The sequence below is a fragment of the Otolemur garnettii genome, unplaced genomic scaffold (assembly GCF_000181295.1).
Source record: "Otolemur garnettii isolate 467f Iridium unplaced genomic scaffold, OtoGar3 scaffold00035, whole genome shotgun sequence".
Classification (NCBI taxonomy): domain Eukaryota; kingdom Metazoa; phylum Chordata; class Mammalia; order Primates; family Galagidae; genus Otolemur; species Otolemur garnettii.
This window is the reverse complement of record NW_003852430.1, coordinates 13919023-13937867: the sequence shown is the minus strand read 5'-3', so window position 1 is coordinate 13937867 and position 18845 is coordinate 13919023. Positions and strand designations below refer to the sequence as shown.

Genomic DNA, 18845 nt, shown 5'->3' with positions numbered 1-18845 from the left:
TTTGGCGGGTCCGGGCTGGGGATTCGAACCCGCCACCTTAGGTGTACGTGGCTGGCGCCTTAGCCTGTTGAGCTATAGGCGCCGAGCCCTACAAAAAATATTTATCTCTAAATATATGTGAAGAGATGTTTACCTTTCTTTCATCCAACAACATCTTAACTTTGAAGATCATAACATCATTTAAAACCACCTCTTCATTTTTGTACAGAATTTGAAACGTTTTGCTGCAAATCAGAGAATCATGAACTGATGCTGGGAAGGCTAATGGCATGCCTAAAACAGAAAGAACACAGACTTTGAAGCCAGACTAGCTGGGTTTACATCCTGGCTCTGCCACTTATATTAATCTATCTATGACAGTGGTTCTCAACCTTCCTAATGCTGCGGCCCTTTAATATAGTTCCTGTGGGTCATGAGCCACAGGTTGAGAACCGCTGATCTATGACCTTTATTAATTCTTCTCTTTCTTCCATGTCTCACATCCAATTCATCAGCAAACCCCATCAGATCTACTAACAAATGCTGGAAAGGCTTAAACACAAAAAAAGAAGACTACCTTTAAGAAAGTTCTAAAAGAGATTCTAGCAACCAGATAGGAAATTGTACACAAAATCTATACTTCTAAATTGCTTCGGAATGACAATTTACCTTCTGTGAATGTTGCCCATTTCCTCAACTGCTACCAATTGATAAACTTTTAAAAAAAGACATAGCAATGACTTACAAACAATAAACTTGGCCTTAATTTTACTCTTATACCAGAAGCAATGAGCAATCAGATGTGCAACTTCCTGGTCATTCATTCACTCATCCAACCAACAAATACTTGCTGCATACCTATTAAGTACCAGGCCCTCTGTAGGTGTCATGGATATGCGGCAACATTAAAGAGATAAGAATTTCTGCCCTGACAGACCTTACTTACAACCTAAGGTGTGTGTGTGTGTGTGTGTGTGTGTGTGTGTGATGAGTCAATTTAGGACAGAAAAAAAAAGGGATCTGACATTTATTGCAACCTTTTCACACAATTTTCTAATTTAATTTTCACAAGTACACTGTGAGACAGTGATTATTTCCATTTCATTGATTAAGAAAGACACAGAGGAACTGAATAATTTGCTTAAGAGCATACAGCTAGTTAATGGCAGAATAGGACTTAAAACCAGTTATGTCCAAATTCAAACATTTTCTACAGATTAAGCTAGTTTTACAAGAATAGAAATGCAAGCCCAAGTACCCGTATTTCCTTGATATGTTATATAGTCATTCATGGATCTTTTGTGAGGCCTCCTCTCTTTATTTCTCCCTTCTTACCCCTGGTCATCCTAGTTCATGCTTCTCATCTCAGAAATGGTTTTACTGGTTTTCAGACAAATATTACATCTTTAAATTAAATTCATTAAAAAAATAAATTCATTAACACAAGATGTTGTCTTAGGAGCTTATTACCATGCTACATAATAGAAATTACATAAAATGTAAGGAAAAATGAACTGTGTTTCATTCATTACAACATTAAATGATTCATAGTACGACAAGTCAAAATTTGACTGTTTCTCATTATTTCTTGTATTTCTAGAAGCCCAATACTACTTCACATGTGTACAGCCCCTTACAGTTTGCTAAGTGCTTTCTCATCTATTTAATGCACAACCTCATGAAAAAGGTATACATTTCACAGAAGAGAAAGTGAAGTTTAGAGAGGTCAAGTGAGTTTTTCCCAGACAGCATGAAAGGAAGCTGGTCTCCTGATTCCAGGTCACTACTTTGTTACCTTTGTCAGAACCACATCTCTCTTTTTTTTTTTTTTTTGTTGGGACAGAGCCTCAAGCTGTCGCCCTGGGTAGAGTGCTGTGGCATCACTGCTCACAGCAACCTCCATCTCCTGGGCTTAAGCGATTCTCTTGCCTCAGCCTCCCAAGTAGCTGGGACCACAGGCCTGGCTATTTTTTGGTTGCAGCCATCATTGTTGTTTGGCAGGCCCAGGCTAGATTCGAACCCACCAGCTCAGGTGTATGTGGCTGGCGCCTTAGCTACTTGAGCCACAGGCGCAGAGCCAGAACCACATCTCTCAATGAACAGTTTCTAAAACACATAAGATATAACTCTATATATCTCTATATAATAGTGACCCAGATCAATGTCATACTAAACACTTAAGATCTTCTTTCATTATACTGGACAGTCATTTCAATACTACAAACCCTTTCCCTCTCGTATGACCACAAAAATACAAAAGCTGTTTACTTGTTTTCAGCTTTTAGAATCAACCCATAAATAAAGCACATAAAACTTAACTATAGTTACAAAATTATGATACGAACGCTATCCTCCTTAAATTAATAACATTAAATATAAAATAAAAGATATATCTAACAGATGTTAGAAAATGGAAGGAGACAGAAAATTTTTAAAAAGAAGTGAGAATGTTTATATCCTTATTTAAAAATGGGGGTTCTACAGTAATCACTGAAATAGGAAATGGAGTTTAAATACATTATTTGAAGATACAAAAATAGAGAAAGATCTGAGAATATGTTTTTTTTAAAGGTGGGGGAGGAGAGAGAAATGGTATAAATCAGATAAATTATCGTTTATTATAACAGAAAGTCCAGTGACAATGTCTATATAGAGGTAATCATAAGGATTAGACTCAGCAGGTGTCCTCAAACTATGGCCCGCGGGCCACATGCAGCCGGCCTAGGACATTTATCCAGCCCGCCCAGTGCTTTTGCCGCCACTGCCTGTCCTGCTTAGCTGTCGACTCGTCCCAGGGCCTGCAGTCCAGCCCTCCAATGGTCTGAGGGATAGTGAACTGGCCCCCTGTTTAAAAAGTTTGAGGACACCTGGATTGGAGAAATAAGAGTGGTTGCATGAGAATGGGCTATGGTTTTTATTACATATCTTTTTGGATTAGCTGATCTTTTTTTTTTTGAGACGGAGCCTCAAGCTATCCCCCTGAGTAGAGTGCCACGGCATCACACCTCACAGCAACCTCCAACTCCTGGGCTCAAGCGAGTCTCCTGCCTCAGCCTCCCAAGTAGCTGGGACCACAGGCACCTGCCACAACGCCTGGCTATTTTTTGGTTGCAGCCATCATTGTTGTTTGGCAGGTCTGGGCTGGATTTGAACCTGCCACCTTAGGTGTATGTGGCCGGTGCCTTAGCCACTTGAGCCACAGGCGCCAAGCCAGGATTAGCTAATCTTTTAACTATATGTTTGTATTATTTGAACATTTTTAAAGTGTTCTTTTTTCCTGAAAAAAAGAGATAGATGAGTATTAAAAAGCAAATAAAAGAAAACACGCTCCATTTTAATACTATCATTACTAGAAAGTTGTTGTTTGAACTTTTTATGGAAATTGTATATAACATTTTGAACTGGGACCAGCTTTCTAGAACCAGCAATGGTTTTCTACACCAGTCTACGAAAGCATTCTTAATAATCAATTGTCAACAGCCCTATGCTCCTTGTCTTTCATGACCGATGTTATGGTTGATGACAGCTAGTTTCTCACGCAAAGTACCGTCAGCACAATCTTACACTGGAAACAACTGTACTGAAATGAGCTGTATAACAACACTTAATCCTCATCCCATCCAACCCAGCTCACTGGACCCCATGGATAAAATCATTATATTTCTCTCTTTTCCCTGAAAGTCTTCCAAAAACGTATAGAAGGTAAGGAAATGTGGTAAAATGCAGTGCTGGAAGGCAAAGCTATTGAAATGAAAGGACAAATCAAAGTTAGAAGAAAAAAGGAATTTGGAAGAAACATAAGTAAACGAGAACTAACACAGAGATTAAAGAAAAACTATCTTATATAAAGATATTTATGTTCAAGAATGAAGCTGGACATCAATGAAATGCACTGACTAAGAGGAAGCTAGCTAAATACATAAAAGTAATTTCTGGAGGCAGAAAAATGCCTTTCCCTAGTCATTTACTAATATTCAACAGATACAACTCCAGGAACTCCTCAGTATTACTGTAAAAGACACACTTTGAGAAAGTAAAGACACAGAGGACAGAAACCGCATCTCCAAGACTGCAATAAACAGGCTGCCGCCTTTGCTCTTTTTCTTCACATTGCTGGTGAGAACACACATCTAGACAGAAGATCATTCTGGATCTAACCATCACTTGTGAATCTCTACACTCCACCAACCACTGTCCTCTGTAATTTTCATACTAACATTTAACATGCTAGAAGATAATCTGGTCTACACTGGCAGGAAATACTACATGAGACCTTTCAGATTTACCTTATCATGTAAGTGTTTAGAGAATGAAACTAGATTCAAAAGCTGTAGAACCCTTCATAATAGAAAAGGTAATAATGCAGGGAATAATGCTGAGCAGGGCAAAACAGCATTTATAACAATTTCCTCAAGGTCATTTTATTTATAAAGCTTTTCAGAAAAACAAAATATCCTAAATTAGAGTTAAAAGTAAAACACACTGATAACATTTGGAATAAACAATATCTTGAGAAATCCTATTGGTTGTAAATTTCAGACATGACAAATTAAAGTCCGCTATTCTGAAAAAGAATGTGATAAAAAAGTGAAAGATTTTGTTTTTTCTTTTTTTGTCAAAAATCTAATTCTTGTGTCTCTATTTTGGTAGCTATAATTTAATTAGAAATTATGCAATCTCCTAAAGAATTCTTCGTACAATGCTATAAAAATACACAGATAATGCTTTCACACACAAGCTAAAATTGTCTAAGCCTAGACTTCTCTTTTCTAGTGTAGTTTCTGCTGTAAACTATTTAAAAAATCTCTACACACTAGTAAACTAACAGATCACACACATTTCACAGTGTATAAAATACACAGCTGGCAGTACCAGAACTTACAAACAAATTGGCAGCAACAATGATTAAGTCTAGACTCAAAACTAAAACAAAAAGCAAACCAAAAATCATAGACCCCAGGAAAAGCTTAAGAGAAGATAAAGATACTCTATCTGGCCATTTTCAAAATACCATCTTGTCATAATGTCAAAATAATATTACTTTGTAAATGACATTAATTATAGTAGAGCCTCCATAGTTGACCACTCCCACAGGCCACCTCAACTGACCTCATTTTCATAGACCAGGCACGTACCACATGTATGTATCAGTACAGAAGGTCTAATTCCTTATGCTGGCCACCTCCACATATTGACCAGTTTGGTACAGTCCCCTCAATGGTCAACTTACAGAGGGTCTACTATATACATAATATTTCTGCCATACAAATGAACTCTGACTAGTGTTCATTTTTTATAAAAATGAAATCATTTCCAACCAGTATTTAGTTGTAGAGGGTAATCACAGAATTTGCTTCAAATCAGGTTGTCCCTAAAATAAATTCATTTCTATCTTTTCTAGAATTTTATTTTTCTCTTAAAAAGACAAAGAAGGTAAGTGAGCAGTTATAAAATTTTCACTTTTGAGATAAGTAAATAAGGACCAAACTAAATGAACACTAACATTCATCTGGAAAATAAGACATCAAACGGAAGATGCCTCTAGTGTAAGACAAGGCTCAACACTAAATCACAATATTTAATTTGCTGATGTTTCACGGACGAGGTATCATCTGATAAAGGCCGAATGATGAGTTGGTGCTTTCAAACCAGCTATGGCAGGAATCATGGCTGAGTCTATAGAGCCACCCTGTAAAAACGAATAGTCACCAGATCTGGAAGCTCGGTTGTTTCAGTAAGCAGTCACTGAAGGACACAGTGTAAGTGATGTACTTAACTTACAAATTATTGAAGGCAAAACACTCAAAAGGCCTCAGAAAAACAACAAAGCTATGAAAACACAGAAAGGACATTTCCTTGTTGCCATAAAATACACCTGTGTTCCTTAAAACACAGCATCCACTCTGACACACCTGAACTTCTATCACCGCACCTACCATCTCAGGTGATCCCTGCCCAGGTATAGAATCCTAATCCAAAACTGCTGTCAACCAAACCAAGATGAGGCAACTTTCTTCCTGAAAGGGGGCAGAAAAAGGTGTTCCTGACTGAACTGTAATACAAGTAGCAACAACAAAAGTCATTTAAGGACTCCAGGACTAACAAGAGTATCAGGGGTTACTGTTAAATTTTTTGATGATTTATTTTTGATGCCCTTTCTTATCTTCAACTCATCAGTCAAGAAGTAAAGCCAGAAAAAATGTTTCCATAAAGTTTACATCAAGGTAATTTATTGGAAAAGGAGGAAGTTACAACATTACTACAAAGAGATAGTTTTCAACGAAACCTGCAGATCAAATTATATACTGTGACATCTAATTATATACCTGTATCTAATCTATACCAATCTAAAAATCTAACTGACAAGATTTTACTTGGAAATGATAGATCTGTCCACTAGTCATGACTATTAATTTTAATAGCCATATTCTTTCTTGAAATTTCTTTGTAATACCAAGCATGGATAAAATTCTAGTCCTCTGAGACAGTTATTTTATATCTGGGAAAAATAAGATAGAAAAAATTCTCTAGGTGATAAAATTAAAAGATGTTTCATTTGTAATAGTTTTTTTTTTTTTAACTTTTTAAACGTTAAATCTATTTGTCAAGAAGACTAACGGTGAAAAATGAAGAAATTATACCTAACATAACAAAGTTTTGGGGTTTTATACAAGTAAAACCATACAGTAACAAATCAGGAAATGAGCAAATATTTACTCCTGGCACCCTCCTTTTGGCTTTTCAGTCAAATTGTTTTTAAATTTCAAAAATGGACTGAATTTCGCTCAGCATAGCGTAAGTGTTAGGTATATTTTATTATTTTTAATGCAGCTTTGAAAACTAATAATTCATTTTAGGCTTACATGGTAACTCTTTAGAATATTTCAATAACCATTTCATTTCCTAATAAATACACAGAATAAGACAGCACGTATTATAATATTGGGAAAGCTAGCAAATGTCCACTGATTATGTCAGGGCCACTGGTTTTAACTTAAACCTTAAAATGCTGGTTTTCTCCTTAGAATATGAACTAACTGAGCTGCTATAACATGACTATTTCATACCTTCCTACATTGCCTTCTGGCTCTGTGTTTTATAAATAAAGTCATAATTCAGAAAAAAAATTGGTTAAAAAAATCCTCTCAAAATATAAAGTCGTAATTCAGAAAAAATTTGGTTAAAAAAACCTCTCAAAATGCATACTACAAAACTTTAGTCAAGTATGTTTACTTTCACTGTGTATCTTTTTATTTTGTATCTTACATACTGTAATTGATACCACTTTCACCTGTTTGTTTTCATGAAACTTTTATATACATTCTTTCATGTGCTCATGGTAAGAAACCTAATGAGGAGACTGAGTATCTGTAATCAAGCCTGTTATATTAAGACCCCAATATATTCCTTATAATAGGCATCATAATGATGCTGTTTGGTATTTCATATTTGTAATCAATAAATTCTGAAAGGTTATTACTGCCCATTATGATATTGCTTCAAATTTTATTTTAACTTAAAAATATTCCTTGGCTTACCTGTTGCATGTAACAAACTAGCTTCTACTTTGTGGGGAATTCTTGGCGGAATTTTCATAGATGCACGAATCTGGTAAAAACTAAAGCAAAATAGACAAAGAAGTCGTTTCAAAACATATTTTAAAATATGCAATACCTAAGGTGACCAGATTTTAACATTGGTAAAGCAGGACACCATTGATTGGGGGGGGGGTGGAGGAGGGGTGTGGTCTTGATTAAAAATTTGGTCTATATGGAGCAACAAAAAATTTCATAGAACGCAAAAATAGTATTGCAATTTTTGTTATTTCAACATAAGTACAATTTACAAATACAATATATTAAAAAAAATGTATGGTTTGTATAGGGCGGCACTTGTGTCTCAAAGGAAAGGTCCACCTGGGCGACCTTGCCCAGGAGGGGAGTAGGGAGTTTACATTAGCCTTTTCATTACCAAATGAAGTTACATTAACCTCTTCATTACCAAATGGAGTTACATTAACCTTTTCAGCAGCCGTATATTCTCTTCCTGTTGTCCAGCCCTTCCCGAGATTGTCATGCATTCTTTCCAAAAATCGGGACTTTTTAAAAAGCCATGGGACATGGGACAATTTGTTAAAAATCGGGACTGTCCTGCCAAAAGTGGGACGTCTGGTCACTTTAGCAAACCCCAACTTCCATATTTGTAAACATATTAAAATAATAAAGTCGGTCTAATTATATCAGTCTCCCATAACATTTTCTATTGATTAAAAATAAATATGAGACACACATATCAAACATTAGCACAGCATAAAACCAAAGGATAAACCGAGCATGTATAAAGATGAATGAAATGAAATCAATATATAATTTCTTGCTTTACACATGAGAATATGACAGCAACTTGTGTAATTAGGCATCTAAGGGTTTTGTTGTTTAATTTGATTTATTCATTTTTTTCTTTTAATTACTCAAACATTATTTTTTAAAACTATATCTCTTTAGATACTAGATATCCCTTTTGGGGGTGGGGGGAAGACTCTCACTCTGTTGCTCAGGCTGGAATGCCATGGCTTCAGTCTAGCTCACAGCAACCTTGAACTTCTGTGCTAGAGGGATCCTCCTGCCTCAGCTTCCATCCCAAGTAGCAGGGACTACAGGTGTGCATCACTATGCCTGGCTAATTTTTCTCTTTTTAGTAGAGACAGGGTCTCGCTTTGTTTAGGTTGGTCTCAAACTCCTAACCTCTAGTCATCCTCCCACCTCAGTCTTCCAGAATGCTGGGATTATAGGCATAAGCCACTGTGCCTGGCCTATACATAGTTCTTAAAAAGTAGATTCATACTATAAATGATAAGCAAAAGTATATATTTGTTTTAAAGAATTGTTTGTTCAAGGTCAAAACTGTTTATGTACTTTTACTTGTTCATTTTAAATTTTAAAATAGTTTGTGTGTGTAAATATATATATTAAATACATATTTATTTAAATAGCTACCAGTCAGTAACTTTAAATTAGATAAAAACTGTAAGATACAAACATTATAATATGGCTGTTGTAGTACAAATTTGTGCATATAATGGATACACACAACTATACACACCAATACAATTACTCAAAGCTAAAACAGTATTATAAATCAGAGGTAAGTTTAGATGCATACTAGTGAGTTAAATATTTAACATTTTATTTTTTTATTAATTTCCTAGAGAATATTTTATTAAGTTTTCAAATAATGTAAAGATTAAAAACATAAATAGATTAATTAGTATTTTTTCTATGAAGATACCCTCTTGGAGAAGAATAGGTCACAAAAAAGAGAGAGTGGAAAGGTAGTCAATTAAATTTAAAATCTTTTAAGGCACATTATGGCCTTAAAGAAACACAGCAAAACTGCACAGAGATAAATAATTTGTTGAGACTAAGATGAGGTCTGCCTGAAAACATGAGAAATTTTTTGAGTATAAAAAAATGGGGGCAGTGCATGTGGCTCAAAGGAGTAGGGAGCTGGCCCCATATGCCAGAGGTGGTGGGTTCAAACCCAGCCCCAGCCAAAAAAAAAAAAAAAAAAAAAAATCAAAGTGGCATCAGTTGGAGCCTTGGGATTGGAGGAGCACAAAGTCATCTAGGAACTCCCCATGTTAAGAATTTTGACTAAAGGTTAAGTGAAATATTCCTATTTAAAAATGTACAGGTATATAATATAAAAACTAATTAAGACTGAACAGTAACAGATGCTTCAATTAAACTCTCATGAGAACCATGTTTGATCAGCGTATACTCACAACGATTTATATATTTAACTGCATCTGCCTAGTGTCACTTTTCACAGAAATAGAAACGACAATACTAAAATTCATATTCCAACCAAACAATCTTGACCAAAGAGAAAAAGGTAGAGGCAAACTTTCAGAGTTCAAAGTATGTTCCCGTGCTACTATCTATAATCAAAACAGTATGGTACTGGCATAAAAACAGACACAACCAACAGAACAGGACAGAAATTCCAGAAATAAACCCACTCATTTATAGTCAGTCGCTTTTCAACTAAGGCACAAGAACACACAATAGGGCAAGTACAGTTTTTTCAATAAATGGTATTAGGAGAACTGAATATCCACATGTAGAAGAGTGAAATTAAAGCCTTACCTCCTCATGCCATACACAAAAATCAATTCAAAATGTATTAAAAAAGCGTTAAAACCTAAAACTGTAAAAGTACTAGAAGAAAACATAAGGGAAAAGCTCCATGACTTTGTTTTGGGAAATTCCTAAAAACCTTCCACACAGCAAAGGAAATAGTTAACAGAGAGAAGAAAACAACCTATTTCCTTTAACTAAGGAAATAGTTAACAGACAGAAGAAAACAACCTGCAGATTGGGAAAGAGGATTTGCAAACTATACATCTGATAAAATGCTAATATCCAAAATATATAAGCAACTCAACTCAATAGCAAGAATACAAACAACCTGATAAAACAGTGAGGAAAGTACATATATAGACATTTTGCAAAAGGAGATACAAGAATGGCTAACAGATAGATAGATGGAAAAAAACACTCAACACCTCTATTTGTCAGGAAACACAAATCAAGATTGCAATGACTAAATGAATGTTTACAGAAGCTCAATTCTGACTTTTAGAAAAAGATGTCCTAATTTTGCAAGGTTCTCTAAAGAGGGAAAAATATTCATCCAATTTAATATATAACTGATATTGCTACAATTTCAACTTAATCCTATTCATTTATCCTTTATGTGAACAAGAACAGGTGTTCAAAACCCTGTATACTTAAAGGGCAATACTTTTTCCTTTGGAACTCTCTTGACAAATGTACTTTGAATAAAGTCATTTGGGAAGTCAACCATGATGTAATCAGACACTTCTACGATGATAAAAATCTTTTAAAAATTTATATTATTTTATCACTGTTAATTCTTCTGAAAGCAGATAAATTTTTTAAGTGATTTTTTTTAACATTCACTTATTATGCTCAACAAGTGTAAGCAAATACATAATTTCACAACTGAGAGTTGTTAGGCCCAGCCTTGCCTCACCTGTTGGAGGATGGGAGCCAACGAGGAAGAGAGCTGAGGAAGCCCAGTGAAGGCAGGCCAGCTTGGACCAATTCTCCGACAGCTGACTTACCAGCTGACCACAGATGCTGGAGCCAGCTTAGCTGCCATCAGCCAGCCCCCAGTGTAGACTCTAGAGACAACTAAACGGTTGTTGCTTTGAATCACTTCTTTGCATTTGTCTTCTCCACCATCATCATCGTCGTCTTCTACACTCTCTTCTTCAGAACACGTAATTTCACATTCTATCTCTATGAATTCTTCTTGTTCACTATCTGAACCAGTGAAAACATCCTCACTACTTCTTTCAAAATATGATACTATCAGTTCTTCCTCTATCTCAGCTACCAACAAATTATGTTGCTTCTTTGCTATAGCTGTGTATACATCATGAGAAAAAAAGTCACTGCTTGACATAAATAGATTTACAGAATTATCAGAGATTCTGTATTTTCAGTCATATATACCTTGACCTTCACCAAACGCAAATACATTGCTAACTAACTTCACTAAGAAGGACACTTAGAAAAACATAAAATGGTGGCTTTTCCTGGAAAGAGAAGGCAACTCATTGCTTCAGATATGCAACTCAACCACTACTGATAAGGAAAGTATCCAGAACTGCTGATCTGACAGTGCTGACATAAAAAAACATCACTGACAGGTGACACTAAAGTTGTAAATGGTGAAACTGCAACTCCTGACATAAACAAATATAAAACAATGAAACCGTTGTAGGCTCAGTCCCTGACCACCCCCACTACTGATATGAGACTGGAATATTTGCTTATTACAAGAGGATACCAGTATGTCCTGGTTATTCCAAAACAATCCTGGTTTTCATCTGTTGTGTGGGCATATTATTAACAGTGCTTCTTTTCACTTTAAAAAGTATATTAATTTGGTCAATAAATTATATGGTTACCCAAATATAATAGTCGACTGAAAAACTTTTTTTGCAATTTAAATTATATAGTTTATAAGCTGTATAAATTTTTTTAACCAGATGCTTTACAATGTCCTTCTAACTCTACTTAACAATTGTCTGTACAATTCAGACAAATTACAAAGAAAAACTAAACTATTATGCTAATTAGGTTAGAACCTAAATATGGCAGGATAGGTATTCTGACTTGGTATATTTTAAGATCCTAAAGAATATAATAAGAACAACAACAAAAAAAAGAGCCATAGTCAAATGTAAATAAATATATAAAGGTTAACGTCTTTCTTAATACTAAAAAACTACCAGTTAGAAAATACAATGGAAGAAAATAGTTGAATTACAAAAACTGTTTAAGTATAATCAATTCATCTATAAAGAATCCAGCACAATGAGACAAGTAAAATAAAGCAACCTATTTTTCTGTTGTTATTGTATACGTTATTTATTTTGCATATCCTATTAAGAAAGTTGCAAAGGGCTACAAAAACATTATCCAAGATGAAGTGGATAGTGCTTTATTATAAAATTTAATTTTGATCTTCTCTCAATTACTTTTCCAGAGTAGTGATATAAGTCCTTTTCCTTAGATCTAGTTTTTTATATAAAAAATAAGCCAAAACGCACTTATATTCATTGATAAATGAATATAGGAGTAGTGAAATGAGAAATAACTGCTCTTTAGTGCCTTCATAGAGGAACAGCAGGTACAGAAAGAAAAAACATTAAATGCATACTTATTTTTTCATTAATAAAAAATGTGAATTTTTCTTGGAGGGAAGAGTAAGAAAATTGAAGATGTGTCTAAAAGAATGCACCCATGAATATTAAGTTATTATATTTCTACCCTCTATTGCTTAGAACGCTTAATTATTTATAGCATTGACTCTGTAACACTGTGTCAAAACAAAATTGTATTATGCAAAAATTAACATGATTTTATTAAACAAGGTGCTTTCACATAATGAATAAACTATTTTTGTAGTAAGAAAACTTTTACTTGAAAAGACAAATTTTATGTATTTGTATTATACCTTAAAATGTTTTATCTTGTAATTTTATAATCACACACAATTATATACAGGTCAAAGGAAGCTACATATGTACAAAACCTATCTTGTAAATGTCACTTAAAGGTTTCTAAATAATCGTTTTGTCGTTTTGATAACTTAAGTAATCAATTTGTTTTCTAGCTAAACTATTCTTCAAACTCAACCCCAATAATGAATTGTTTTGTTTTTTGGTAGAAACGGGGTCTCATTCTTGCTCAGGTTGGTCTCAAACTCCTGACCTCAAGCAATCCTCCTTCCTCAGCCTCCAAAAGTGCTAGGTTTGCAGGTGTGAGCCACTACATCAGGCCTATGAATTGTTTTTTAGATGTTTAGCTTTTGGAAATCATGTTTTAAAAAAAACAAACCTCCAGAATGTGACATGTAGATAGATATCAAATACGTCACCAATTTCTTCACTCTCCTTTGCACTCATACCTCCTGCAATGTGACTCCCAATATGAACTGGAGTGTAGACGTAATTCCCCACTTCCTAAGTGTGGGCTGGCCTTATTTATGACTTATTATAGCAAATACTTTGTGGTCAAGGTGACAGTGTGGTTAAGAGGTCTACCTGTTCCTCCTTGGATCTGTGTCTTTTCCATGATAACAAGCTAGGATGAGCGACTGTAAAACAGGGCTGAGTCTGCCCAACTAAGGCCATTCTGCAACAGCTATCACCCCGCCAAATGCCAGCTGACTGTGGATTCATGAGTGAGCCCTCCAATGATTAGTCAACCCAGCCTGGATCAGTAGAACCATTCAGCTGATTCATAGACTTACAAACAAAAGTAAACGTTACTGCTGTAAAGCCACTGAGGCTTTATGTTTATTGGTAGCTGCAGTATTGTGGCAATAAATAATAAAGGAAAACTGATACTTAGAAGTGGTATATAACATAATAAAAACAGACAGTTACACTTAAGGAAGGTGGAAAAGTAATGAGGAAACTTATAAGAGACTAAAAAATGGTAACCCATGTTACATAGTGATGAAATATGCTGTCTATAATAACTTAGAATAAGTTAGATAATGTATCTAAGAAACTTTTGGACTTGAGCAAGCTGACCTCCAGACAGACTACAGAAAATGTCAACTGGTGTTCCTAGCTAAGTATCATAAGATTTGTAAGAAAGAGATGAGCTAAAGAAAGAGCCAGTCATTTTACAAGCCCAACTTAGAGGGAATATAGAGAGATTAGGACTTGCCGGGATAGAAAATAAAACTTTCATCTCCAGTACCCTGAAATATTTTCAAAACAAAACGAAGGTCATGGACAAAAGCCAAATCAAGGATGTTGCTGATGGTTCCTTTCTCAAGTTTACTGAAGGGATTAAGGCAGGGTCTAACCAGACATTCTCAACTTTGCAAAAAGGGTTTTTAGGAAGTTTCTGGGTATGATTCCACAGAATTCTGATTCCCAGGTGGTAGTGATTGTATCTAAAGAGCAATCATGTCTCAAAAAAAAAAAAAAAAAAAAGAAAACAACTGTGGTTATGAACTTTAAAGCAAGGATTGGACCCACAAAGTTTTTTAAGTGAGTTGTATGAGACAAAGAGCCACTAGCCTGGACTCCTGGCCTTGCCTGTGACTTGCTTGACCAACAGAAGGCAGGGGAAGCAGCACTGTGCGATCTCAAGGCGCCTTTCATCTTCTGCTGTCTTTCTTGGACTCCTGCCTCTGCTGTGAGAACAAGGCCAGCCTGGCCTATTGAGGAACGAAAGACCATGTGGAGCACAGTATAGCACAGCTAAACTTTTTTATTTTATAACAAGATGGCAAAGCCAAGCCAAAAAAAATTAAAAAATCTCTCCCTTCCTTCTTCTGTTAGTCATAGCCCCACTATGATCATTCTTAGTACAGATACTTTCATACTTAAAAATCTTGAGTTACCACTGTAAGTGCTTCTAAACTGTTACCTACGCTTCTATTTCTCCTAGACAACCATCACTCTAATACATCGTAACTGTCATCACGTAAGTGCTTATTGTAATAACAGTGATAATTTTATCTCTACTTAAAAACTACCAATGGTTACCTAGATCACTAGTAGTAACTCACCTCCAAACATTAAAAGTCTTTCACAAACATAATCTTGCCATTTTTTACTACTTTTCTTCTGCAATTCTCCTAGAAAATATCCAGTCTCCTAAATATTCTTAAAAATAAAAGTTCATTCCTATTTCCAAGACCTAATTCATCTGCCCTAATTAAAAGGACCTTTTCCTTTGTCATGGGCCTATCCAAGTCTTATCCATGCTTTGCTCCTATCCCTTCATAATGCCTTTCCTAACGTAATGACCCAGAAAGATGTCCTTCTGCTCTTAATCCTAAAGCACTTCGTATACACACTTACCATATATACAATATAAATATCATATATACAGTACAATACAAAGCTTCATCATGTGTGCTCTGTATTTCTATTTAGCTGTTTATGTGGTTATCTTATTCTTCCCACCACAGTGCAGGCTTTTTCCCACTATAGTACAGTACAGTACAAAGCAAAAATAAGATCATATTTTTCATTAAAGTCCTCTCGATGCCCTGCACAAATTCATCAACACATGTTGAACATACCTAGCATTATCATTAAATTCATGTGAATAATTCCCAAAGATCTATTCAACAAATACAATTTCTCTGAGAATATAATCACTTAAATTTATTTTCCTTATATGTACTAGAACAAAAGTGTGTAATTAAATTTAAATTAAGGCTGTACACCTTATGCCAAATATTAAAATATATAATTTTCATAATACATACCCTCTCTGAAATAAATCCACATTGTAGAACTTGTTTAGCTCTACAGAGAATTCTACCATTGCTTGAACTTCAGTCATTTTTACTTTATACCCAGAATACAAATCTGGTAACAGCACCTTTATTAAAGAAGGAAGAAAAAGTGAGAAGCACAATAAAAATGCCAACCTATAAAAATATTACTAAAATACATTTTAGAATATGATACGTAGGTAGAAAACGAAAACGAAGCAAATCATTTCAGTGTACCTAACAGCCTAACCCAACGAAACAGCACCAGAATCTATGCTTACTAAATAGCACATCTATAATTTAAGATTTGTCCTATTAGAGTGTTTTCTTTAAAATGTGTTTCCTTGATATTTATGTGATGATAAACAATATAACAAACTACCAAAAGAAACTTTTTTTCTGAACACTGAGATCAAAGAAACTCTTGATCTCTTCTAGATAAGATAGTAACTTTACAAAACATTAAGCTACCTACATATTCTCCCCGGGTTCGACACTGCACATAAAGGTAGTTACAGAGCCAAAAAGAAAATGTTCTTGAATCCCCAGTTAAATCCATAAAAAGATTTTCTTTCATAGGTGAAGAAAGAGTTCTTAAATGACTTTCTTCCTTTACTACAAAAACTTAAAAAGTATTCATTTTGAAAGAGTATTTTCTTCATTCTTTTAAATTTATTTTCATGTATTTATTTATTTGAGACAGAATCTTACTCTGTCACCCTGGGTAGAGTACAATGGCATCATAGCTCACAGCAATAACAAACTCTTGGTCTTGAGCAATCCTCTTGCTTCAGTCTCCCAAGTAGCTGGGACTACAGACACCTACTATAACACCCAGCTAATTTTTCTATTTTTAGTATAGATTGGGTCTCACTCTTGCTTACATTGGTCTTTAACTCCTGAGCTCAAGCAATCCACCTGCCTTGACCTCCTAGAGTGCTAGGATTATAGGTGTGAGCCACCACATTCGGTCAAAGACATGTATTTTGTTTTAAATGAAAACAGATAAGCAAAAAAGAAAACATTCACAATTCCATCCATTGAAATATATACTTTGGGGCGACGCCTATGGCTCAAAAGGGTAGGGCGCTGACCCCACACACAGGAGGTGGTGGGTTCAAATCCAACCCTGGCCAAAAAAAAATTAAAAAAAAATATATATATATACTTTGGTATACAGTCTTTGTGTGTGCATTTGTACAATTTTTTTATAAATGTGGGATGAAACCACATGTACATTTTATTTCCTGTTTATTTCACTTAATATTTTCAATAAACATCTAGGTTAATATAGGTAGTTTTATAACATTATTTTTTAATTGTTAACTATTACGTTACAAACACATTATAATTTAAAAAGCACCTAATGTTGAGTATTTCAGTAGTTACCATTTTTTCACAATTGCAAAAAAATGCTGTAACAATCATCTTTATCAATAGTACATATTTTAAGAAGCAATTTAATCATTTCTTAGCCCTTTGGAAGGAAATTCTCCATGAACCTCTTGTGTTTCTGCATGTCTTGCAAACACATTGACAGCCTTTGTTCAGGCTATCTGTTCAAGGATGTTTCTTCTATTTATTTATTTATATTTTTGTTAAGCAGGCCCCGGCTGTGTTTGAACCAAGCACGCACAGGGCTGGCACTCCAATCACTGAGCTACAGTGCCCAGCCATCAAGGATGTTTCTATAATAAACAATCTTAGATGTGAGAAACGTGTCTCATACAAGAACAAGGGGCAGGTTTGTTTACTATATTGTATAATGAAGACAAAGACTCTCTCCAAGAAAAAGTCAGGCATGTTCACTGTCCATTATAAAGATTTGAGTTACCTTAGCTCAGGGTTCTTCTCCTGTAATATAACCTACTCATATGCAGATGTTACCTGGTACCGTAGCTCTGGCTGTTGAGTATAAACCATCCTTGTCTTTGATACATGAGTCTTGTGCCTCCTGCCAACATCTATGGCACTGTGCCAGGCTAACTTGTTAGTTTGCAAGTAAGACAAAAATCTCAGACCCCTTCTCAGTTCTTCAAACAGTTTTTCACAGAAATTTTGCAAATATTCCAATCTATTATGAATTAAATGCAAAAGAAATGTCATATTCTTACCTGTGCTGATTAAAATTTCACTTTAACATTATTAAATAACCAATCTTGTACTTCCAGTAAATGATTCTTGTTGTTAAAAATATATCGTTCCCCCTAGGAGAAAAAAACCAATATCTCAAAATTGTAGAAATTTATAAAGTCTATTTTAAGGAAATCTTTGTTACTTACTCATTCAATTTATATTAAAAAAACCATACCTTCCATAAGGTTTAGAAATAAGCTGTATTTTATTTTTTAATTTTATAAATTTAAGGTATACAGGTACGGTTTTGTCAAACACATATATTGCATAGTGATGAATTTCTGGGCATTTAATGTAACCATCACTGGAACAGTATACAATATACCCATTAAGTAACTTTTCGTCCCCTAGCCCCCTCCCACCTACCCCTATTTCCCAATCTCCAATGACAATGAAGGAAACAGTTTTATAGATCTGTTTTCATTCACAATTTCACATTAACTATTATATCTCTATTAAGGATTCACTTATGAATAATTCAAAGTACAATAGCAAATAGAATATTTTCTTAGCTCAGTAACAATCCTTATAAATATCCCAAACATTATAAGCTTATTAATTTTTTTGATGTAAAAATGTCATTCACAATTTTTAGGTGAATTACCTCCCTTAGTAGATAATTTCTGAAATTTTATACATTATGTGTATGTACACATATATGTATGTGTGTGTGTGTAAAGAGCCACTTAAAATAGTTTGATTTTAAAAAGTTTGCCTGATATGCTATCAAGAGCTTTTTACCTTCCAAATATTGTTGAAATTTTTTGAAAATAGTATGTTTTGCCACTGGTATAATTATTTTAAGTACTAAAAATGTTGGAATAGGCTCGGCACCTGTGGCTCAAGCGGCTAAGGCACCAGCCACATACACCTAAGGTGGCGGG

At 34.7% G+C, this 18845-nt stretch overlaps 1 protein-coding gene across 1 annotated transcript in view; it reads right to left on the bottom strand.

The window, feature by feature from the left end:
• Nucleotides 1-18845, bottom strand: part of FAM135A (family with sequence similarity 135 member A) — an 89875-nt gene that overhangs the window by 57259 nt on the left and 13771 nt on the right. Inside the window, exons 3-6 of the mRNA XM_023513150.1 lie at nucleotides 17940-18032; nucleotides 15817-15932; nucleotides 7518-7597; nucleotides 93-273 (exon numbers count right to left, since the gene is read on the bottom strand). Of these exons, the coding sequence (XP_023368918.1) occupies nucleotides 93-273; nucleotides 7518-7597; nucleotides 15817-15893 (338 nt within the window). The 5' untranslated portion in view covers nucleotides 15894-15932; nucleotides 17940-18032. The remainder of the gene's footprint in view (nucleotides 1-92; nucleotides 274-7517; nucleotides 7598-15816; nucleotides 15933-17939; nucleotides 18033-18845) is intronic.